Source organism: Eublepharis macularius, chromosome 4, assembly GCF_028583425.1.
Source record: "Eublepharis macularius isolate TG4126 chromosome 4, MPM_Emac_v1.0, whole genome shotgun sequence".
NCBI classification, from domain to species: Eukaryota; Metazoa; Chordata; class Lepidosauria; order Squamata; family Eublepharidae; genus Eublepharis; species Eublepharis macularius.
The window spans coordinates 35,365,397-35,389,442 of NC_072793.1; the positions used below are offsets into that span (position 1 = coordinate 35,365,397).

Here is a 24,046-nt window from a genome sequence, read left to right on the forward strand (position 1 = left end):
CAGGGGTGGCATTTTGCATGCAAAATGCCCCCCAACCCTCTGGGGCCCTTCTCCCACCCCTCCTCCCACCCCCCACCAAGGCTCAGACTGCTCCCACTTGGGGGGGGCATTTCATGGCCTCCCCAAGTAGGTGCTCTGCTCTCATCTCTACCACTGACAGCTGGGGAAGGCTTGTCTTGCCAGGGGTGGCATTTTGCATGCAAAATGCCCCCCAGCCCTCTGGGGCCCTTCTCCCACCCTTCCTCCCACCCCCCGCCAAGGCTCAGACTGCTCCCACTTGGGGGGGGCCATTTCATGGCCTCCCCAAGTAGGTCCTCTCAGCCCCTAAAGTCCACCCCTTACAGCCCCACACAAACCCAATTCCCCCCCAGCTGCCACACACAGACCCAAATCCCCACATTAGCCCCTCACAGACCCAAATCCACCCCCACCTGCCCCACACCCATAACCCCAGGAACAGGCTGGCAAAGGCCAGCCCTCTCCCTTTGTTCCCTATGCTGGGAACTTCTAAACTCTCTTTCCCTGGGCAATTCTGCACAGCCCAGGGGTGCCACAATGGTGGGCACACTTCTGAGTGCCAGCTGGTCCCTGTGAAAGAGCACCTGAACCACAGACACCCTCCCTCAAATTCCCCCACCACCTACAGAGATGGCTGGCCAGCCAGCCCCATTGTTCCCTATGATGGGAACCAACTGCACAACAAAGAATAAAACAAGAACAACACAAAATAAAGTTTGTAAAAAATTATTTTCTCCCTTCCAAAGTACAAGTAGGCAAAGCATTATGACACATTACACCAGCAGTCCCCCACACAGAAAAATTAAAACAAAACTCACTTAACATCAGAGAATCACAAAACATGATTCCTGTCAAAAACACTTTATTCCTTGAACAGCTTTAGGTTACACAGCAGGGGGGAACACCAAAGGGCATGGCAGCACTATCTTACACAAAAATAACACAACTCACTTAACATCAGAGAATCACAAAGCACAATTCCTGTCAAAAACACTTTATTTCTTGAACAGCTTTAGGCTACACAGCAGGGGGGGGAACACCAAAGGGCATGGAAGCAGTATCTTACACAAAAATAACACAACTCACTTCACATTAAAGAATCACCCCAAAAAATTGCTGTCAAAAGCACTTTATTTCTGTAACTGCTTTAGGTTACACAGTAGGAAGGCACCACAGAGCAGGAAAGCAGTGTACTACACAAAAATAACACAACTCTCTTCATATCAGAGAATCACACAAACACAATTGCTGTCAAAAACGGTGAAGTGGGTTGTATTATTTTTTGTAGTACATTGCTATCATGCCCTGTTGTGCCCTCCTACTGTGTAACCTAAAGCTGTTCAAGAAATAAAGTGTTTTTGCCAGGAATTGTGTTTTTGTGATTCTCTGATGTTAAGTGAGTTGTGTTATTTTTGTTTAAGATAGTGCTGCCATGCCCTTTGGTGTTCCCCCCTGCTCTGTAACATAAAACTGTTCAAGAAATAAAGTGTTTTTGACAGGAATTGTGCTTTGTGATTCTCTGATGTTAAGTGAGTTGTGTTATTTTTGTGTAAGATAGTGCTGCCATGCCCTTTGGTGTTCCCCCCTGCTGTGTAACCTAAAGCTGTTCAAGGAATAAAGTGTTTTTGACAGGAATCATGTTTTGTGATTCTCTGATGTTAAGTGAGTTTTGTTTTAATTTTTCTGTGTGGGGGACTGCTGGTGTAATGTGTCATAATGCTTTGCCTACTTGTACTTTGGAAGGGAGAAAAAAAAATTTAAAACTTTATTTTGTGTTGTTCTTGTTTTATTCTTTGTTGTGCAGTTGGTTCCCATCATAGGGAACAATGGGGCTGGCTGGCCAGCCATCTCTGTAGGTGGTGGGGGAATTTGAGGGAGGGTGTCTGTGGTTCAGGTGCTCTTTCACAGGGACCAGCTGGCACTCAGAAGTGTGCCCACCATTGTGGCACCCCTGGGCTGTGCAGAATTGCCCAGGGAAAGAGAGTTTAGAAGTTCCCAGCATAGGGAACAAAGGGAGAGGGCTGGCCTTTGCCAGCCTGTTCCTGGGGTTATGGGTGTGGGGCAGGTGGGGGTGGATTTGGGTCTGTGAGGGGCTAATGTGGGGATTTGGGTCTGTGTGTGGCAGCTGGGGGGGAATTGGGTTTGTGTGGGGCTGTAAGGGGTGGACTTTAGGGGCTGAGAGGACCTACTTGGGGAGGCCATGAAATGGCCCCCCCAAGTGGGAGCAGTCTGAGCCTTGGTGGGGGGTGGGAGGAAGGGTGGGAGAAGGGCCCCAGAGGGCTGGGGGGCATTTTGCATGCAAAATGCCACCCCTGGCAAGACAAGCCTTCCCCAGCTGTCAGTGGGAGAGAAAAGAGCACCTACTTGGGGAGGCCATGAAATGGCCCCCCCAAGTGGGAGCAGTCTGAGCCTGGGTGGGGGTGGGGGGAAGGGTGGGAGAAGGGCCCCTGAGGGCTGGGGGGCATTTTGCATGCAAAATGCCACCCCTGGCAACACAAGCCTCCCCCAGCTGTCAGTGGTAGAGATTAGAGCACCTACTTGGGGAGGCCATGAAATGGCCCCCCCAAGTGGGAGCAGGCTGAGCCTTGGTGGGGGGTGGGAGGAGGGGTGGGAGAAGGGCCCCTGAGGGTGAGGGGGCATTTTGCATGTAAAATGCCACCCCTGGCAAAGGAAGCCTGCTTCTTCATTTTTTCCCCATAGGAAATAATGAAGAAGATGAGTAGCAGCATGCTAACAATATGCTGCTCCATCGCTTTCTTATGGGAGGATGGGGGACCTGCTTTGAGGGGCCATAACATGGCCCCCCAAAGTCCAATCTGTCTGAAACTTGGGTGGTTGTTAGAGAAGGGTTAGAGGAAGGTCCCCACCAATTTTGGGCTTATTCGGTAGGAAACTGCCTCCCCCAGACGTCCGGGAAGACGGAGGCATTTTCCCATTGAAAAGCCGAAAGGAAGCCGAAAGAATCCCGAAACGTTTCGGCTTTTTTCTTTCGGCTACCCGAAACGTTTCGGCATTCCCCGAAACGTTTCGGCATTCCCCGAAAGAAGCCGAAACACTTTTGTTTCGGCATTCTTTCGGCATTCTGAATGCCGAAACGCACATCCCTAGTTGTGAGTTTAAAGTGGAGGAAGGGTAAGATGCAAATGCAATAGGTAAATAAAAGCAGGACAGAGGCTGGGAATGAATCAAAACAGTCCATATCTATGAACACTCTGGTGACTTTGGAGATCCTTTTCTCTCTCTGCCTTCTCTTTGATCTGCCTTGGCTGTGTGATGACCATCCATAGCATGTATCATCCATGCCACATCAGCCTCTTGCAGTCTTTCATGGTGACTACTTTGTTCGAATGGAGGTTTTTCATGAAACTCAGAGCCAAGCTACAAGTGACGCCTTAAACAGGTTGGACACTTGTCAGCTTACCTCAAGTTTTGATGGGAAATGTAGGCGTCCTGGTTTTACAGCTTGGCTCTCTATTACAGCTGCAAGACCAGGATGCCTACATTTCCCATCAAAACATGAGAGAAGCCGACAAGTGTCCAACCTGTGTCAGGCGTCACTTGTAGCTTGGCTCTCATTTTATCGTCTCCTTCATGCTGTATGTTAGAAAATAATCCTGTGAAGCAGAGACAGTTTCCAGCATTACCACCACCAATGCCAGAGAAGCAGAACTGCTTTTTTTTTTTTTTGCTATTGAAATTTAAGTCAGGAAGTTCTGTCATATAGAAGTCTGTTTTAAGTGTGACACATTGCGAAGTACAATGCAGAGTTCTCTGCTAAGAGAGTCAAGTAGGCAATCTGGGTTATGACGAGCAAGACACATCTATTTAAGGAACTCACAGAAGTGCCCATCAAACTGCTGTCTGAAAGTTTCCAAATCAAACCAGGGCACGCTCAATAATTCATAGTCAGGATCAACTCCTGTCATTATGTCGAAACTGATTACCGTTTGCACCTGTAATTAGATATAATGGGTACAGTTTCCAGCTTGGCTGAACTCTCAGCTGAGATATTTATGGCAGGAGGCTCCTTAGTGGTACCTCCCCTATAGACTAAGTCTTTGGAGTTGTAGTTTGACACATGATTCTAAAAAGAAAAAGGTACTTGATTCGGCACAATGTGGCTGAAACAATGGACATATAATGGATCATAAACCAAGAGAGATTCTTGCTGTCCATTGCTGTAGCTTAAATAAGAGCATCAGAGAGCTGTATGGTTGTATGGAGCTAATCTTTACCTCCCTACAGCCAGGACTGTATGGATTTCAAGCACATAAACACAGACTAGAGGTGTGCTGTAAAAAAAAAAAGCAATATTTTTTTCTACCAAGGAAGGCCATAAATATTGGTGTTCCCTTATACTTGAGTCCTCCCATACCAGTTTAGAATTTGGGTCTGAGATTTTCCCCAGGATTCCAAAATTAACCGGGTCCATTATTCCCAATGGCAGAATATTTCTGGGAGTCTGGAGTGGTGATTTTGAAACAAATGGCACCACAATTGCAGATCCTCCAAATTTCAAGAAGATTGGGTCAAGGATCCTAATTTTACATGCCCCTAAACAAGGGGGTCCAACTACTCTTCGTTGTTTCCTTTGGGAGGGGAGATCCAATGTTTTCTCCAGGGAAAAGAAGCCTTAGCCAGCACATAAGAGCAATCACTGACTAAAAGTCTCCCAATGCAAAAAAAATCCAGCATAACCAATGCCAAACCAGAGAATCCCAGCAGAACCAACCTAGCAGCAGGCAGAAGTAAAGCACAGACAGTAAAGTGTACAGGGCAACAACTCTTGCCCTGAAGCTGCTTTCGGCCAGGCTGTTTCTGTGGGCAATGAGAGAATCACCATAATTGCTCAGACGTTGAATTCGCCATAATGTGCGTGACACTCACCCCCCCCCTCTGTTTTTTTGCCCAGGAAACCTTCCAGAGCAAGAAAAACAAACTTCTACAGCCTTTACTGCTGCATATTTCTGAATATTTCCAGGAATAATCAGGATCAAAATATTGGTATATCTGAGAATTTTAGACATAGAACCAGATTCCTAAATATACATAGAAAATACCAATAAGGTATTGGGGGGGGGCATATTTTTAAACTGGAAATACCAAATCGCACATCTCTAGTGTAGACTCCAGTATTAGGAGTGGCAACAGAGATCAGTATCTTGAGAATCTCTCTCATTCTCTTTGTATTAATATTTCTGAAGGGTTACAATTACCTTAATAATATAAATGTTACATCTGGTTTACAAATCAAGGAAGAAAATACAGATATCTCAACTATAGGTCAAATTCTCTCTCTTTACAAAAAGTAAAATTTCTTGCTATCTTGGCTGTAACTTGAAACTATGTGGGCTATTTCTTAAAATCCCAGAAGCTAAAATGTATGCAGGGATGGGAAGGTAACACATAGATCCTCTCCTGCTACGTGGTGATCCAGAGAAGTAGAATAAATTATGCAAAATAGCAAGATCTATGTAGATGTCCGCGCAGCACATATTTCTTCAAATTCTAACCTTTCTTGGCACAAAATTTGAGCTGGTACAGAATTATGATGATTTTAGTCTAAGAGCCACCGCAGACACAAGGACCTGTAAGGAAGAGAGAGAGATAAAAGAAATCCAGACAGGAGACGCAGACTTGGAAGGTGCAGAAGATAGGATCTAATTCTGCTCCTTGTACTTAAATGGGAATTTCCCTATCCAGAATCATTCCAGATTACCCCACATTATTGTCCATATGTGCATGGGAAGAGTGTAACCAGGTATTTCATGCCAGTCCAGGTTACAGGGAAATGGATAAGATCAGCAAAGATCGCCTAAAATATCTTATTTATTTGAAGCATTTGAATGCCACCTTTCTACCCAAATAGGTTCCCTAAAGCAGCAAATATTAAAACAGTTTAAAAATAATTAAAAAAAACCATTTTAAACAATTTAAGTTGAAAACATGTAAGTAGTATAAAACATTTAAATAGTATAAAAATAATTCAACAAACACACACACAAACACACAATACCAAGAACAGAGAGGAGGGCCAAGAACAGTTATTGGGGGTATACCAAATGAAACAAAACAGTCTTCACCTGCTGGTGGAAGACAGTAATAGAGGGGGAGAAACAAATATCCCTGGGGAGGCAGTTCCAAAGTTGTGGCACCACAATTGAGAAGGCCCTTTCTCAGGTTGCCCCCAGTTTAGCCTCAGTAGTCGGGGGTTATCCGAAACACAGCTTGTGAAGCTCTTGGGAGAGAATGGATAGGTTCATATGGATGAAAGCGATCCTTAAAGCATGCTTGTCCCAAGCCATATAGGGTTTTAAAGGTCAATACCAGCACCTTGGATTTGGCCAAGAAGCAAATTGGGAGTCAGTGTAGATAGAACAAGACTGGAGTGATAAGGTCCCTATGACTCCAGTCAGCATTCTGTACCAGCTGTAGCTTCTGGACAGTTTTTACAGCTCCATGTAAAGCGCATTGTAGTAATTTAATCTAGATGTTTACCAGGGCAGATGCTACAGTGGCCAAGAAGGGCCACAGCTGGTTTACCAGCCAAAGCTGTTGAAAAGCACCCCTGGCAACTACTGCCACCAGTTTATCCAGCAGCACTCCAAGCTATGAACCTGCTCCTTTAAGGGAGTGCAAACCCATCTAAAACAGGAGATAACCCTTTTCTTGGCTCAGACCTTCCTCCTAATCTATTTGACCAGTGAACTATTGAACTATTGCCTCCTATCAATTTGACCAGTGTGGGTTGGTGGGTGGAATCCTTCTCAACTCCCAGGTGAGTAGTCACTGGCACTGAAAACAAAGAGGTTTGCAGAATTTATATAATGGATCAGTTTTATGGGCTCGGTGTATTTGAAAGAAGGCATTCCTAGCAATAATACCAGGGCCTTTTTTCTGGGAAAAGAGGTGGCGGAACTCAGTGGGTTGCTCTTGGAGAAAATGGTCACATGGCCGGTGGACCCACGCCCTGATCTCCAGACAGAAAGGAGTTTAGATCTAAACTCCCTTCTGTCTGGAGATCAGGGGGCGGGGCCACTGGCCATGTGACCATTTTCAAGAGGTTACGGAACTCCGTTCCACCGTGTTCCTACTGAAAAAAAGCCCTGAATAATACTAACCTGTTTATGCATTGACAAGCCCTGGAAGAAGAGCATAAGCTCTTCACTTGATCTACTAAAGCAAACTTAACCCCATCTAAGACTGTGAATGAGAAATGAGATATCTGATACCTAATATGTAGTGGCAACAGGCATTGCTTTGAATCAAGTCCTGGCAAAATGATTTCAGAGATTTACATGCAACAGTAACACACGGAAATGTATAATCTGTTTGCAGCCATACTTTGGTCATTTTGTTTAAGTTTGTTCATTCTCTTTGTTTTGTAAATGCCCAAGAGAACTGTAAATCGTGAAGACTGCATAATCAGAGAAGATTTATATAGACAGCTGAACCATCTGGCAAGTTTGAGGGATGTGAATTTCAGTAATAATAATAGTCTTATAGTTCTCAATCATCATATAAAAGAATTGGAAAAAAAAGAATGGACATTGTTGTGCTGGGCCACAAAATTGAGAAAGTGACCTGATGCTATCTGGATGAATGCTGAAAGATATTTTTAAGATACGGCTATTAAATTATTTCCTCCTCCTCTAGCAATCCCTTGCTGAAAAGGAAAAATAAACGATACAAAAAAGAACAGGGGGTTTCATAATCCATTCTTAAACTATAACCATTCATTTGAATGATAAAGGCGATAGCAGAGCATGTATAAATAGCAGACAGTGCAGGAGGGTAAAGTATCAGAAATTATAGAACTTCAGAACGGCTAGAAAGCTCTTCATTTTATCTCTGCTTGAATCTTCCTTGTCTAGCACTTCATAGTAGAATTTGATACAAATCCTCAAGATGAAAGATCCCGAATCTTTCCTGCAGACCTGGACTGAAGTTCAGATGCATATTGATTCCTGATACTTATTTAAGGTTGCTGACTCTGCAGTTTCCTGAAGATTTGGGGACAGTGCCTGGGGAGGACACTCAATGGGCATGTTATGCCATAGAGTCCACCCTCCAAAGCTGCCATTCTCTCAGGGGGAATTATTTCTGTGTAGTCTGTAAATGTAATTGTAATCACAGAACTCCATACTCCACCTGAAGTTTGGTAAACTTCTCCCTAGAAGCTAAAATAACAAAACTGAGGCTATCATATTTTGGTCACATCATGAGAAGACAAGATTCTCTGGAAAAGTCAATAGTGCTAGGAAAAGTGGAAGGCAGTAGGAAAAGAGGAAGACCTAAAATAAGATGGCTGGACTCAATAAAAGAAGTCACAGCCTCCATTTTGCAGGATCTGAGCAAGTCTTTAATGATAGGATGTTTTGGAGGTCTTTCATTCATAGGGTCGCCATAGGTCGGAGGTGACTTGACGGCACATGACACACACAGCTTTTTTTTTTTAAGTGACCTTTCTTAACTGCTTAGCCTTGTTGGGAAAAGACAGAGTGAAATGCCTCATGAGATTCCAATGCATGTTGCATGGATCAATCATTCTTGATCCCGGACGGGTCACAGCAAGTTGTCATCTCTCCCCTGGCATCTTCCAGAGGCTGACAATATGGAGGGCTTAGCAACATTCTGTCACAGAGTGAACAAAACGAGAAGTCCACCTGTGGATTTATAGAAGGCGTTGAGGCAGCCCTTTGAGAGGCTAGAGTGAGAAGAACTGGTTGAGCAATGAATGGTGTCCGGGGTCTGCGCCCCAGCCCCCAGACTTGACAAGAGGGAACAGCAGGTCAGCCGGGCCGACGGGCAAACAGAGGGGGCAGCCAGCAGCCAGCAGGTCAACCGGTCAGCCAGCAGACAGTAGGTCAACCGGTCTGACTGGCAAGCAGAGGGGGCAGCCGGGGGACAGCAGGTCAACCCCTCACATGGGCAAATGGAGCCAGAACCTGCCTGTGCCAGGGGCAAGGGGCAAAGGCCCAGGGCCTCAGGAGGCAGGGGGAGACAGAAGGAGGCCAGCGAGTCCCACTCCCCTGGGGAAGGAAAGGGGACTAAGCAAGGCAGAAGGGGGCAAGGGCAGAGGGATTGGGGGCCCAGCAGTCACCCACCCAAAGACCTTACCTGAGGAGGAGAAGCAGCAGCAGCCCCAACAACCCAAAGCCACGCCCCAGCTAGAAAATAGTAGCCTGGCCCAGGAGTTGCCAAAAGCCAAGCCACTCCAGGTGGGGTATTGGAGGCACTCTGCAGGAAGCCCTGGGCAACCAGCCAAGGAGCCGCAGCTGGACCCACCTTCAGCCATCAGCTCAGCCAGGCAGGCCGGGCTGCTAGCCAGGGGACTGCAGCTGGACATGCCTTCAGCAATCAGCCAAGGCAGGGAGGCTGGGCAGCCAGAGAACAAGGCACAGCTGGTGCTGGTCAGTGGGGCCAGATCAGCTACCCCAGCTGCAACTGCTTGGTGCAGCCAAAGGCCAGGCTGGAAGAGGGGTGGGGCAGTAGAAGGAAGCCCTATAAAAGCTGGTTGGGAAGAGCCCTGTGGTGGTGGGTGTGAGTAGGGAGTGATGATGTGGAGTGAGAGCAGTGTGATGCAAGTGTGGAGGTTTGGAGGAGAGCTCTGGGAGGAAGAAGTGAAAGAGGACGCAGAGGGTAAGCAGGCCAGGTTGAGCAGGCCAGCGAGTGGACTGAGAGGGAGTCTGGGTGAGGTATACCGCCCCTCCTTCCACAGAGCAGGGTCCTGCAGAATCCCTGGCCCCCCTATGATGGCAGGAGCAGACCACCCTGTGCCACGCCCAGTGGCAGCGGTGGCAAGCCCTGACAAATGGAAGCAGCAAAGCACAATCATTATGGGGTGGCCACGGAGCCAGCCAGCCACGATTGAGTAGAAATTTAGCTACAGTGGAAGTCTGTGAAGATCTGGCCAGGTTTTCTTAGTTCCCTGACATTATTTTGCATCCTCGGAGAGAGAAAGGAATCTTGTGGTATCTTAACGATTAATGTGTTTTATTCCAGAATAGGCTAAACCTACTTCTTCTGATTCAATTAATAGGTCTGCACTTGGCAGTCATTTTATGTAGGGGTATGAACAAACATATAACAGGGTCAAGGAGCCATTAAATGCAGGAACCCTATAAACCTCTGTATAAATGACTGCATAGTGATCTGAAGTGGATTCTATTCCACAAAACCCTATGCTGGAATAAAATTGTGCTTGTCGTTAAGGTGCCGCAAGACTCTAATTTATTTTCTTGCCCCAGACTAATGCTGCCACCCTCTACTGTTTCTCAGTCTCTCCTCTGCTCTTTCTTGATTCCCACTGGATTTGGTAGCTAATCATATCCTCCATTTAAATGCTAATCTTTCTCAGCAGCAAGCCCATTTTACATATTGCTTGGCTTTTCTGATACAATAAAGTTTAAACCCAAAATGTAAAATATCCAAGGAGACTCCTCGGGATCCTGTCTCCCCCCTCTCCCTCCTTCAGGGATAGTGAAAAAGAATAATGATGGATGAGATGAATTATTGCCTGCAAAACTTGGAAATGGCCATTAGCCATTACCACAATGGTGGGAACTTAGTTCTGCCTATATGCTGCCCACCCAGGTTAGTTTAACCCATTTATGCTTCTCGTTCAGAACTTCAATGGACAACTATTGAAGGTTTTAGGCCTTCCATATCTTTCCCCTGTATATGGTGTCACTTCCATCCACCCTGAATTTGCAGTCCCTGGGCATCTCAGTCCTATGAATGTTTATTTATAAGGAAGTCTCATTGTATTCCACATGACTTACTCATAGGTTCATAGGATTACAGTTCTAATTTACTCTGTGTACCAGCAACGATCAAGGCAAAAATCAGTGCAGTTTGTTACGAGGCATCTTAGGATCAAATGAGACCCCACCAATGCCCTGTGTGTTTACATTCAAAGAATAAAATGAGAAACGCCAGGTGGGAGAATATAAGGAAGCCGTAAGATGGGTAAGATCAGAGTTATCTTCAGAGAGAATGTTCCCTGTTCTCACCAGGCGTTGATAAGCAGCTTAAAAGCCAAGCTCCCTAGCACTGAGGGTTTTGTAGTTAAATTTCTTCCCAAGAACACAGGCCTAGCTAGAGCACAGAGGGGGGCATTTTGCCAGAAGTAGAGAAGCTGCCATATGCTTTTAATCATCCAGTTTTATTTTGATTCTTAACTGGCTTATTTATGGGCTTTGATCTTTTTTAAAAAATTAAAAGGAAAAGGGGAAACCATCTCATTAGGAGCTACTTGCCCTTGTGCGTCTGTCTGTTATTGGGGCTCTTGCCTTTCAAGATGACGCTTCATCCACCTGTCTCCTGGTAGCAGATGGAAGTGGGCCTCTGTTGGCATTGCCTGGTGAGTCTATCTGACAGGTCCAACAGGATGGTTGCCAGCATTCCTGAGGACAGGAAAATGCCCAAGAAATTAAGAGTCGGGGAATAAGCATGATGCCAAGCCAGACGCATCAGAGCATGCCAAGAGTCTAACAGACAGCTGGCTTCACTCGTCTTGCATGGAAAAGCACATGTACATATTGAAACTGGAGAGACTGGAAGATCTTTGCAACCCCAAATAACCAGTAGAGAGGTGTAATTGCAAAATTCAGGTTTCTTCTCTGGTCCATTGTGCCCCGTTAATGAATTTTTGTTGTGATAATGGAGGGGGGAAATGTGCGTTATTCGGTTGCTAGTTAGTAGCTAAAAACTCTCTCAGATTTCTTCAGAACCGGATACGAATTTCTCTAGTCTGGAAATGGTCTTCATTCACTCCACCTACTTCCTTCTCCTGTCTTTTGACCTCTAAATGTCTAGAGAGACTTCCTGCTCTCCCTTTTCATTGGCCGCTGCTGCATTGAAGGAAAATAGTTTTTAAATGAAGCTGTGCCACGGGCACAACATCACTTCCAGTAAATACCCAGAAATGACATTATGTTGCTGGTGTGACAATGAGATAAACACTCTGGAATTTACCATATTGCCCCAATCCTAGAGCATTACCATAACGTCATGCCAGTGACATCATTTCCAGTATTTGCTGGAGGTGTCATTGCACCACCGGAGCAGTGCCATTTTCCCCGTTCTTGTGCCCCCCCCAATCAGCTGGCAACCATATGGTCAAGGCCAATGGGGGAAGTAGGCAGGAGGGCCAATTAGCCTGGGCCTCAAGCTCAAAAGGAACCTCAGATTTAGATACTTGTTAACATTTTTTTTTAGCATTTGATAAGTTTTGTGCATCCTTTGTTATTTTGTTCCTTGCACCCATCTTGTCCCTTTTATATACCTTGTTCCTTATATATTCTTTATATATTCTGTGAAAACTGAGAGGTGGCAAATGAAGTAAGTGCATTCAGAATTGCTGGTGTCATTGCCTTATCCGACTGGAAAATCTTCAGCATGCTAGATACAGAATTTGAGCTGCTTTTCCTATTTCCTCCGTCTATGAAATGAAAAACCTGGAGATGGGAATGGTCTTCTACAAATTCATGCTTACGTTCATTGTTCCTCCCTTACTCTAGGTTGATCCCTACCTGCCCTATGAGTACACATCTGAAGGGATGCTGGAAAGAATTCATGCCTACATTCAGTACCAGGTAACCCATCTGCATCTTGTTCTGTAGTTCTTTTCTGACTCAACCTAGAGGTCAGTTGGACTTCAGGCCCCACTAGTGGTAACCTCGGAGTCACTGTTCACTTTTCTAATGTGCATTAAGTCTCAGCAATGTCTTAAAAGAAGCAGGAAGTTGTGATGGGAAAAGAAGACCTCAGGACATATATGAGGAAAAAATGAGAAGCATAGTTAGAGAAAAACTTCTTATAAAACAGCAAAGACTCCTGCAGCATTTCAAAGACGAATTTATTATGACATAAGCTCTTGTGCTCCAGAGCCCACTTTATCAAATGCCACAGACTAGCCCAGCTATCTGTCTAGAATTTGTTCTTATGAAATATATTCCTTTCCAAAAAGATCAGAGAAAAGATATTAATTATGTTATAGGGACGTTCGCTTCTGAATGTTTCCTCTAGAAACATTAATTTCATGTGTTTCTGCATGATGGAGCATCAGTCTTAATGGTTTCTATTCAATATTTTTTCTCTATTTACTAACTGGTGAGATGTTTAGGGTATATCATGTAGCAACATTCCTAACACTGAGGCTGTTGGTAACTGTTGTTTGAATAAAAACCAAAGGAAAGATTTTTTTTCTCTAGTGAAAGGAGGAGAACAGAGTCTTTTCCCCATGACAACACACGCAGGAGATATACCTGCCTTCCCAGAATATATATCTATGTTGGAAAAGACACATGGACTCCTCCTATTTAACTGGGAATGATATGTAAACTTTCCATAGCTGATTTTGAGACTGGGCTTAGCAAAATGAATTGTTTTCCAAAAGAAGTAGGGAAATAATCTGTTTTCCAACCTCAGTTCCAGATTCAGAAGCCTGACAGTGCAGCAAGATTTCGGCACTGTTCAGACCTTCTCAAATCTTGCCTACTGTCCCCTTCCCTACCACAATATGAGTTTGGGAGCTCTGTTTTCAAAGAGTCTTTTTACACAAGGCCTCTTACATGAGAATGCTTAAGTGTAGGGAGAGACAATGTTAGCTGGGAAGCATAGCTTAAAAAGACAGAGCAGAAGGTGCTATCAATTTAACCTCTCTACACAGAGCCAGCAGAGAGAGCTCCTTGGAGGGTTTGTTAATTTCATCTTCGCCTCCTCACAGGGTTTGTTAATTTCACCTCCCCATTGGGGAGGCACAGATGAAATTAACAAATTCTCTGAGGAGCAATCTCTGCTGGTTGTGTGTAGAGAGGTGAAATTGACAGAGCCTTTGGCTCTGTCTTTTTAAACTATGCTTCTCAGCTAACATTGTGTCTCCCTACACTTGAGCATTGGTCTCGTGTAGAGACTTTGAAAGCATTGAAGGGAGAGAAGAACTGGGAGGAAGGCACAGAAAAATCTGCCCCATTGGCAAGTAGGATTTGCTGGAAGGGAAGGGGAAGCAGGGAAGGGGCATGGCTGTTCTCTGGCTTAGAGTCATTATATACATCCCAGACTGCAAGTGATTATTAAAAGCCACTCAAATTCGTATTCCAAGACTGCTGATGAGGAACTTTGGGATCATCCCTTGTTATGAAGTGGTTTATACATCCTGAAATACTTAACACATACCTATTCTGTAACATGTGTGACTCTTTCAGGCATAAAGAGACTGGGCTAGTGGTTGCAGAGTTGTGGGTACCTCTTCCAAAACTTGAATCACAGCTTTCAAAACACAGCTTTTATTGAAGAGGGTGGAGTGAGACGGGGGAGAACCAGGGTATAGAACTGGGCGTTCTGAACAAAACACTGTTAACAATAAAGTAAAAGATATTGAGGGATTCAAGATCAAAGATGAGGGAAGAAGTAGGTTTCTGGGTTCCAGCTGATGTACTCCAGGAAGGTCTGGATGCTTGGTGAGGTAATACCCTCTTTACAGTCTCTGAGAAACTACTTTTTCTCACAGCACCAGAAAACACTCTGAAAGAAAAGTCCTCCATTAGAAGATGACCCCTCTTCTGCCAACTGCTTTTCTTACTGCCCCATAGGCTTTTTTCTTGAAAATTTCCATTAAAATCCTTCACTCCCTCAGTAAAAACACCTCAGGTCTCTCAACTGTCCATTTTCTCCAACTGCCACCCATTCTCTCTCTCTCCCCCTCTCTCTCATTGCAATTGAAACCAGTGGAGCTGGGGTTGAATAATTATGGATAATGGGTTGGAGTGTAGTGACTCAGACAAATAATGCAGGACTAGAATCCCCTGAGATTGCTTCTCCTTGCTGCTACAGAACATTGCAGTATCCAAGAAATACCATCTGGGATTCAGAATTATCAAAGGATGAATGTTCAGCAGCTGGAAAGAACTCTGTTTTGGAGAAGACCTGTCACCTCTTCTCATTTAGAACAGCCTTGAGTTATCAACGGGCTGGAAGCACTATAGGTGTAATTGCCAACGGGAGAAAAGGATGTCAAAAAAGTTATGCTTGGCCTCGTAAATCTCTCAGGGTTCAGTCATTACCAGCCTTCACTTCCCCACTTTATCTCTGCATTTGCTATCTTCATGCCTTTTGAAAATGTCTATATGTCAACCATCATTTTCTATCCTGATAGGATTTCTGTGCGGTTGCTGTTCTGCCAGACACACCTGCTGTGCAAACTTCCACAAGCCCATTCATCCTGCAGCCCAACTCTACTTACCTGGCGTGGGCTTGCAATTCCAGCAGCAGCTTCCCAGCCTGGCCCCCGGTCAACTCTTTGCAGGTATGGCTGTCAGAGGCTGGACAGGCATGTACCAGTACCTGTCAGCAGCATGGGCTGGTCTGCGAGCCAGAGTTTTTCAAGTTCATCAACCACAAGGAAGTGTTTCAACGGTAAGTCAGTTCTCTCATTTCTTTCCCTTTTCTCTTTGCACCCTCTTCTCTTGCTCTCTCTATAATATTAAGGCCACAGTACTGTGCACACTGACCTGGAAAGAAGCCCTGTGGAACACAATGGGACTTACTTCCAAATAGACATGCCTAATATCCAGGGCTTTTTTTCCTGGGAAAAGAGGTGGTGGAACTCAGTGGGTTGCCCTTGGAGAAAATGGTCACATGGCTGGTGGCCCCGCCCCCTGATCTCCAGACAGAGAGGAGTTGAGATTGCTCTCCACGCCGCTCAGCGGCGCGGAGGGCAATCTAAACTCCCCTCTGTCTGGAGATCAGGGGGCGGGGCCACCAGCCATGTGACCATTTTCAAGAGGTTCCGGAACTCCGTTCCACCGCGTTCCCGCTGAAAAAAAGCCCTGCTAATATCGTACTGTAGCAGTGCCAGATATGAGCACTGGATATTTTGGAACAAGGTTTTAAGTATTAATTTTTTTAAATCTCATCTGAACTGATGTTGTGTTTTGACACAAATGTCTCATAATCTCTCTGGAACCACAAGGTGTATTTCAGGACATAAGTCAAGTCGGAATGCTGAAATTTTGTAAAACTTGATCTTTGCTTTAAAAACTCAGATCTCACCACTGAATTTCGGATTATAAGTTGCTTTTTGTTTTGTGAACGCTCAACATTCTATGAACATTTTGTTATCGGAATGCTTTGTGTTTGCATTGTATGTCAGCAGTTTAATTTTGTTTCAAGAGTACTAACTCATCATACTAACCCATGCTATTAGGATGCACAACTCCCTAATGCAAAAGGGGTTTTGTTCCATGTCCCCTTTAAGCCCTGGGAATTGATGCTGACTTTACTGCAGCTCCTTGAATTCTTGCCAAGGGAATCCTTTCATGGATGTCTCTCTGACATTTGTTCAGTGCCCTTTGCACACAACACAGCAGAAATGTAAAAATATTTGGACAGGCCATCCAGTTCTATTGTGTGTGAATGGCTTTCTGCAGCTGAAAAGGGTGCTGGGTTTTCCAGAAACTTTTATTCTAGCCTCATCCTCTTTCCCTTTTATTCCTGTGTCTGTAAGCATACATTTGGAACACACAGGCACTGACATTTTAATAGAACATAAATCTGTCACCTAGTTCCATACATAGCTCTGGACAATTAAAATGGGTGCATTATCATTTTTGTCACGCCGGCCAGGCAGGCAATTTGAGTCCAAGTGACATTTTTATATGATAAATTAGAACCAGAGCTCTGATTCTACTCGCTAAGCTTCTTTAGCTTCTTAAAATCCAGCCATTTTGAAGAAATTGCTGGTTCAGAATCACTAGTTCAAATCGGAGTTTATTAATGTGATGCCAGACAGTTTACTGAGCAGCAAAAAGAAAAGCTGTAGCATCATCTATAGGTATGTGCAAGGCATCTTCCATTGAGGTTGCATGTTGAAGAGAGGTGTTTAGAGAGTGGAGGCCCCGAGCCTATTATACAACTAGGGCTTCTTTGGGACAAACGGCATTCCGCTTTTCTGATAGGGGGATGGATACAGGGGTAATTTCATAGAAAAAGAGCTGCAGGAACTCATTAGCATAACTCATTAGCATATGCCACACCCCTTGACATCACTGGAAGTGTGTCATTAGCATAACTGGTTTGCATATGCCACACCCCCTGACATCACCTATCCTGGCTGTTTTGGACCCAATCCTGACCATTCAGGGCTGAAATTGTGCCCAAAATGGCAAAAAGAGGCTGAAAATGGCCAAAAAGGGGCCCAAAATGGTCAGGATCAGGCCACTTCTGAGTGGGAGAGTGATCCACCACCCATCAGAGGCCCGATTCTGGGCCATTTCGAGACCAATCCTGGCTCTTTTGGCCCCGATCCTGGCCGTTTCGGCCCCAATCCAGACCGCAATGGGCCCAAAGTGGCCAAAAATCAGGTGGGCATATGACCTCTTTGGAGAACTACCAGAACTGCATTCCTGTGCATTCCCCCTCAAAATGAGCCCTGGATGGATATATGGGGTAGATTTTTATACTTATTTAATTTGGTGCAAATATTTTGGTGAGTTGCTTTCAGGGATACTCAGAGCTGGTTCTAGACCTCACAGTGCCCCAGATAAGGATCCTTTCAGCCACTGCCTACCTGCATCAATGCAGCTGCAGCCACCCACAATCACTATAGAACTATAATCCTCTCTACCTCCTTGATGCCACAGACCTCTTTAAAAATGGCACTACAAGCCAAGCATGTGCCACAAAACATCCTGAGCTGTCATGAATTACTTCCAGTTGTGAGTGTTCAGATACTCCTTCGGTTTCCCTGACAACAGTCAAGCAAAAATGACAGCTGCATCCTCACCAGAAGAAAGGATCTCACCAAATTCTGGGAACTGGAATAAGCAACTTGTATTGTTTTTAAAGAGGCCTAAGGGAATAAGAAGGTTATCTCCTCAGACTTCCAGATGAGGGCAGCTGTTTGGGCAGACAATAGGAGTCTGTCAACAGGCAAGATGGGAAGTTGCCATCCCACCCAAACTGCTGCCTCAGGCAAGTGCCTCAGGTTGTTTCATTACAGAAGTGGTCCTGGGAATATTTTTGTCCTCACATGAAGCCCTGAGGAATATGCGTTCTCATGGCACCTTAGAGAAGAAGGGGGAAGGTAGGCGAACATTTTGGCAGGTCTGCTTCTTTATAACTGAATGGGAAACTCCTACAGTAATTAGTAAATGGTGTGGTGGTGGAAGAAAAAATATATTTAGATACAGATACAGAGAAGATAAAATCAGCCACTGTTTTTTTAGAGAGTTGTGCTATGATGATGCATATTGAGGGCAATACAATAAGGGATATTGTTGGGAAGGACATGATTCAGCAACTTCGTTGTAAAGCTGAGAAGGTCTGGGTCTCATCAGGTCCTGTATAGAGGTGAGCATGAACCGGGAAAATACCGAACCATGCAGTTTGTGATTCATTATGTTTCATGAACCACGAACTTTCACAAACTTGCCCTGGTTCGCAAACTGGTTCATTTGATTCACGAAAATGTCACTTCCAGGGCAGCAGAAAGCCCATCCCCCCGTTGCCTAGAAAACTGATTGATCGGCACCAGGCTGTCTGCAGTGATGAACTGAAAAACGAACCAAATGGACTGTCCTAAAGTTCGTGGAGTTCGTCAGGAATGGGCTCTGACAAACTGCCGGTTCACGAACCATGAACCAGCTCGGTTCGTAATGAATTGGGGTTCGTATTTTGGTTCGTGCCCGCTTCTAATCCTGTATAACAGATTTCTTGGGAATTCCATATATTCCAGCTTGAGTTCCATTTTTAGAAAAAAAGGCAGTATATAAATAAATAACACATTACCATCTTAAGTAGAGTTACAATGGCCCTGAAGATCAAATGTGTTTTATAAGGGGTGGCTGTGGAGTATTGTGCAAACATATTACTAAGCAGGGAGACAACCTTTCATATGGTGTCATTGTAAAGGTCAGCTCTTAGACAAGTTCTGTAGATGCAAATGAGTGTTAGACTCTCCTTATGTATTACGTTTTTAGAGCTAACCATAAAGAAGTAAAGATATTACTTCCAATAAATTACTTCTGTAGAGTCATGCTGAAACTCCCAGTTGCACTCACCAGTCTTTCCATAGTAGGACCCATACAGCAAAGCTCTCTTTTTCTTTTTCCCGTAGGCTCAACATTGTTTGTGATAGCACCGAGTCAGAGATGAATCACCTTTACCCAGCTGTGGCTGAAAAAGTCCGGGAGTGCTACCTCCAGAAGGAACCCTTATTATTCAGTTGTGCAGGGTACAATACCAAGTACCAGCGCCTCTGCCCTTGCCGTGACTACCGGAGAGGACAAGTGGCACTCTGCAGGGACTGTTTGTGATTCTACCAACACGTCTATTGTGACATACCACATACAGCAAGTAGCTTTTTTCATAAAGCTTCTGCAATACTCAAGAAGGTTGCAAATAGGTTAATCTTCTTGGAAACTTGTGAAGAAAAAAAACACACCTTGGATGCCAGTGAGACTTCATTGGTTGTTTTGTTTACAAGTCAAGGGGAATTACCTTTCTTCCAACATTATTTTACTTCTTAAGGCATATCTCCTACTACATCCAAGCCCATTGAAGACTGTGGAGGGACTTAGAGAGGCCACAATTAACATCCTTCTGAAGAACAAGGCACCACTTTAGGATCTCATCTTACTTAAGCATCTTTATTTATTCATTTTTTATTGGAAGGGAAAAGTTGAAATTAAAGCAGGAAAATCAACAACTGGTCTGGGAAGAGTTATTTGAATTGCTACTGTTTCAAAATATTTGGCTGACCTCTTTGGAAAGAGCACCTTCTGATCTTTACAGAGGGACTTGAGATCACGGAATGTAAAAGAATTGGAGGAACTGAAGTGCTTGCAGAGAACTGCAAGTCCTTTTTGGCTGCATTCTGATATTACAAACAAGATTCCATTCATAGTGAGAACAAACTGGCTTGGAGCTCATGCAATTTTCTCCCCTCTTCTTCCTTCTTGCACAGAAGTGGTGCAGAAGTTGAAGACTTTCTGATGTGAAACAAACTGTCGTTTGTTATGAGGTCCAAATTAGGTGAAAAAATAGCTTTTCATCCCTACGAATTAGATTCTAAATCAGGATTTAACTGTGATTTAGGATCCTGATTTGAAGGCAAATTGTAGTTTGTCACGTCATCCAGTTTGGACTTTATGACATACTGAAATCTTGTTTCAAACCAAGAAACCTTCAATCTTTGTACTGCATACAAGAAGGGGGGGGGGCGTGAGAGCAAGTCCTTACACCCAAGGTTTTCCTGTCTTATAGTCATCACAAGGTTTGTTTATGATATTGAATGAGGCTGTAGGCAATCTAGCACTGTAAAACAGGGAGGAGTTTTTGCAATCCAGTAAAAAGTGTGGGAATTTTTGAAAGCTGGAAACATTTGATATAGGATGGGTAATTCTGTAATTCCCCATATACGCAGGTCCTAACTGGCTGTTATTGGAAATTAGATAAAGTACCTTTTTAAAATATGCTAGATTAGTGATAAATCATTAGTTAGAGGGGAAGGTCTTGCCTCCCTTCTCTGCAACCCCAAATTCTCCTCTAGGGGGAGAATTTTGGCCTGCAGAGTGAGGAGAGGTGAAACATTAGTACTCTACAAATGGAAAATCTTCCATTGGTAAAAACTAGTAGATTCAAGCTATAGTTTTGTAAATGTGGTAGATAGTATGGATGCTTCTCTATCACACTATCACATGAATGAAGATCCTTGAACAAACCTTATATGTCAAATAGTGTTGAAAAGGGAGAACCTTCTTAAATCTGTCTTTATGAATTATGGATTTTCCAGCCTCCCCTCAGAGAATCACTACTGGGGCTGAAAAATCACTTTCAAACAAAGGCATGCTTTTCTAACGACCAAAGAGGGAACCTGTCACAGCATAATCTAGAACCATCTTGTGAACCAAGTAATCACCTGAATCCCAGTAGTGTCCCTCCCAATTAGTATTGCACTGTATGATGGCATTTTAATAGCCTTTGTTTACAAGAACAGTAACAAAATGTGAAGCAGTGTCTTTGCAAACCCTTTAATTGCTTTGAAAATATTTTTTTTTAATTTTTAATTTGAGGTTTATTTACTTTGTCATGCCATCTTATTATTCAGTGTTCTCTGCTAGTAGATCGGAGAACAGAAAATTGCCCTTTCCCATTCTCATTTAAGATGCAATGTTTAATAGTGTGGGGAGTGGCATGATAAAGGCAGTGTTGTCCTTTGCGAACTCACACAGTCCTTTTGATCCACCATTATCTTTAAACAAATAGATTTTACCAAATTTCAAACAGGAACTGATGTGATATAATTCTTTGAGTCTTGTTCAGGTATAAACTTCATGGGGAAACCTTGGTCCAGCCTTGTGGGGTCAAACCACAGTTCCATCTAGTCCCATATCCTGTCTCCAGCATTAGCTAATCAGATATTTCAGGGGATCCCAAGAGCATGACATGAATGCATCCTGCAGTTTTCTTTCTTCTAGCCTGGACCTACCTTCTTTGGGTAAAGTTCTAGTGTTACAAGAAAAAGAGAAAAAAGTTCTATCCGCTTTCTCCAAACAATGCTTAATTTTATAATCCTCTATCATGTTCCCACCACGTAGCTGTCTTTCTCTAAACTAAAAAAACAAACCAACCCTAACTTTGCTCATAAGGGGTGTTGTGAGGATAAAATGGAGAGGGGAAAACCTGAGCTCTTTTGAGAGTGGGATAATCACAGACATCACAATCATGAATCATTCCAATGTCATGGATGACGTCTTAACAAAATCAACCGAGAATTTTGACTGAAATTAGGAATATGAAGCTGCTCTTAGGTTCAGATTCATAGAATTTTGTATACATTTCAAATTACAAAGTGGAGCTCAAGTTCTAGAGAACCTTCAGGGAACTCACTCAAAGGGAATCTTTGAGGGAACAGTTGAGAGAAAACCCTGGGAGAAATGTCCCGGAATGCAAAGGAGGTGCCACAATTCAGCAACAGAGCATCGCCTTGGCACACAGAAGGTCTCTGGTTCAATCCTTGGCATCTCTAGTTAAAAACATCAGGGCAGAGACAATGTGAAAGATCTCTGCCTGGGATCCTGAAGAGCCACTGCCAGTCTGGGTAGACAATACTGACCTCGATGGACCAAGACTCTGATACATTATAAGACAGCTTCATGGGTCCAAGAGTCTCAACTGGATGAAAGCAATCAGTTGTAGTGTGACAATATTTTGATTCTGTTATTCAGATTTGTACTATGGTGATCAAGTCCCCCCACCCCATGAAGTTTTCTCTACATTTCTAAATAGAAAGGAGCCACTAGAAATATGTAAATGCAAAGGTGGTGGTAAAGGAAAAATGAGAACCTTGCTGTCGGCAGTACTGCCTCCAGCTGTTACACGACAGCAAGGTGGAAAGGGTGGCATGAATGGAAGTGATATAAACCAAAGTGTTATTTGGCAAGCAAAGTTAAAAGGTGTGCTGCACACCGAAAGGCAGTTCTGAAGTGGGGACTGCTTTTTCTATGGCGGAGACAAGGAGTTAAGTGGCTGAGCAAAGCGGATCTGAAGTACTAGTACAAAGGAAACAGGTGTGAGACCACAGAGCAAAGCAAAAGCACTATAGTGAGAAAATTTCCCAGTACTTATCTAGGAACATCTGAGGCAGAAACACCTGGTGGGAAGCCCCCTATTGCTTCTAAGGATGCTTCCAGACAGTAAGTTTGTCTAGTTGCATGTGAACTCGTCTGCGTTCACCTTTTATATATTTATTTACGTTATTTATAGTCCACCTTCTTCACTGAGATGCAATGTGGCTTACACAGTGTAAGTCGATACAATCAACAGCAGGGGCATGCAATAAACAGGGTGTGCAAATGCAAATTCACTTGGATTTGAAAACAAGCAGAAATCTTACACAGAGTTGAAACAGACAGAGCATAAGCAATTCTAAACTGGACATATTAAATAACGCAGAGGCTACTCTGTAAGATCACCCTGATTTGGAAAGCCCAGGTGAGCTTGATCCTGTCAGATCTCAGAAGCTAAGCAGGGTTGGCCTTAGACTATAGTAATATAGTCTATAGTAGAGATGGGCACGAACCAGAAAAAAATGAACCATGAGGTTCGTGGTTCGTCACGTTTCACGAACTTTCACGAACCTGCCCCAGTTCATGAACCAGTTCATTTTGGTTCATGAAAACAGCACTTCTGGGCCAGCAAATCACCACTTCTGGGCCAGCAGAAGATCACTTCCAGGTAAGCAGGTCACTTCTGGGTGAGCATAAGGTCTGCAGAAAGCCCAACCCCCATTGCCTAGGAAACTGATTGATTGGCACCTGGCTGTCTGCAGTGATGAACCAAAAAATGAACCAAATGAACCACCCTAAAGTTCATGGCAGTTCATCAGAAGTGGGCTCTGACAAACCGCTGGTTTGCAAACCAGGAACCGGCTTGGTTCGTGACAAACTTTGGTTCATAGTTTGGTTCGTGCCCATCTCTATTCTATAGTCCCTATCCCTTTACTGTTGCATGTCTTTGGAACCACTTCCTTACACTACAGTCATTCTACCTGAATAAAAAGGCCCTCTTGAATAACAGTTTTGCATAATTTGCCAAAAGCCACAAGAGTGGGAGCTTTCCTGAACTCCTCAGGCAGACCATTCCATAACATGGGGGCTGCCACAGAGAAAATACAAGTATAGGCATCTGTAGATTTGGGCCTACTGCAGGGTGATAACTGCAGAAGTCCCTGATCAGATGAGTGAAGCTGCCATGGCAGAGCATAGGGGGAGAGGTGATCCTGCAGATAGGAGGGGCCAAGGCCATCAAGGGCTTTGTATGCAATAGCCAGTAACTTCAATTGAGTCTGGTAACTTATGGGTAGCCAATGGAGTGACTGCTAAATGAGAGTTATATGCATGCTCCACCTAGCTTCTGATAGTAAATGAGCTGCAGTAGTTTGCACCAGCTTGAGTCTCTGAGTTGACTTTGAGGGGAGACCTATGTAGAGTGCATTACAGTAGTCTAATCTTGATGTTACTGT

At 44.1% G+C, this 24,046-nt stretch overlaps 1 protein-coding gene across 2 annotated transcripts in view; it reads left to right on the top strand.

Annotated features, from left to right (window-relative positions):
• MGAT5B (alpha-1,6-mannosylglycoprotein 6-beta-N-acetylglucosaminyltransferase B) overlaps positions 1-19,655 on the top strand; it is a 268,434-nt gene extending 248,779 nt beyond the window's left edge. For both annotated transcript variants that reach the window (XM_054978295.1, XM_054978294.1), the window contains 3 exons: positions 12,543-12,617; positions 15,179-15,438; positions 19,139-19,655. In XM_054978295.1, coding sequence (XP_054834270.1) covers positions 12,543-12,617; positions 15,179-15,438; positions 19,139-19,337 — 534 coding nt within the window. In that variant the 3' untranslated portion in view covers positions 19,338-19,655. The remainder of the gene's footprint in view (positions 1-12,542; positions 12,618-15,178; positions 15,439-19,138) is intronic.
• Positions 19,656-24,046: the final 4,391 nt, after the last annotated feature.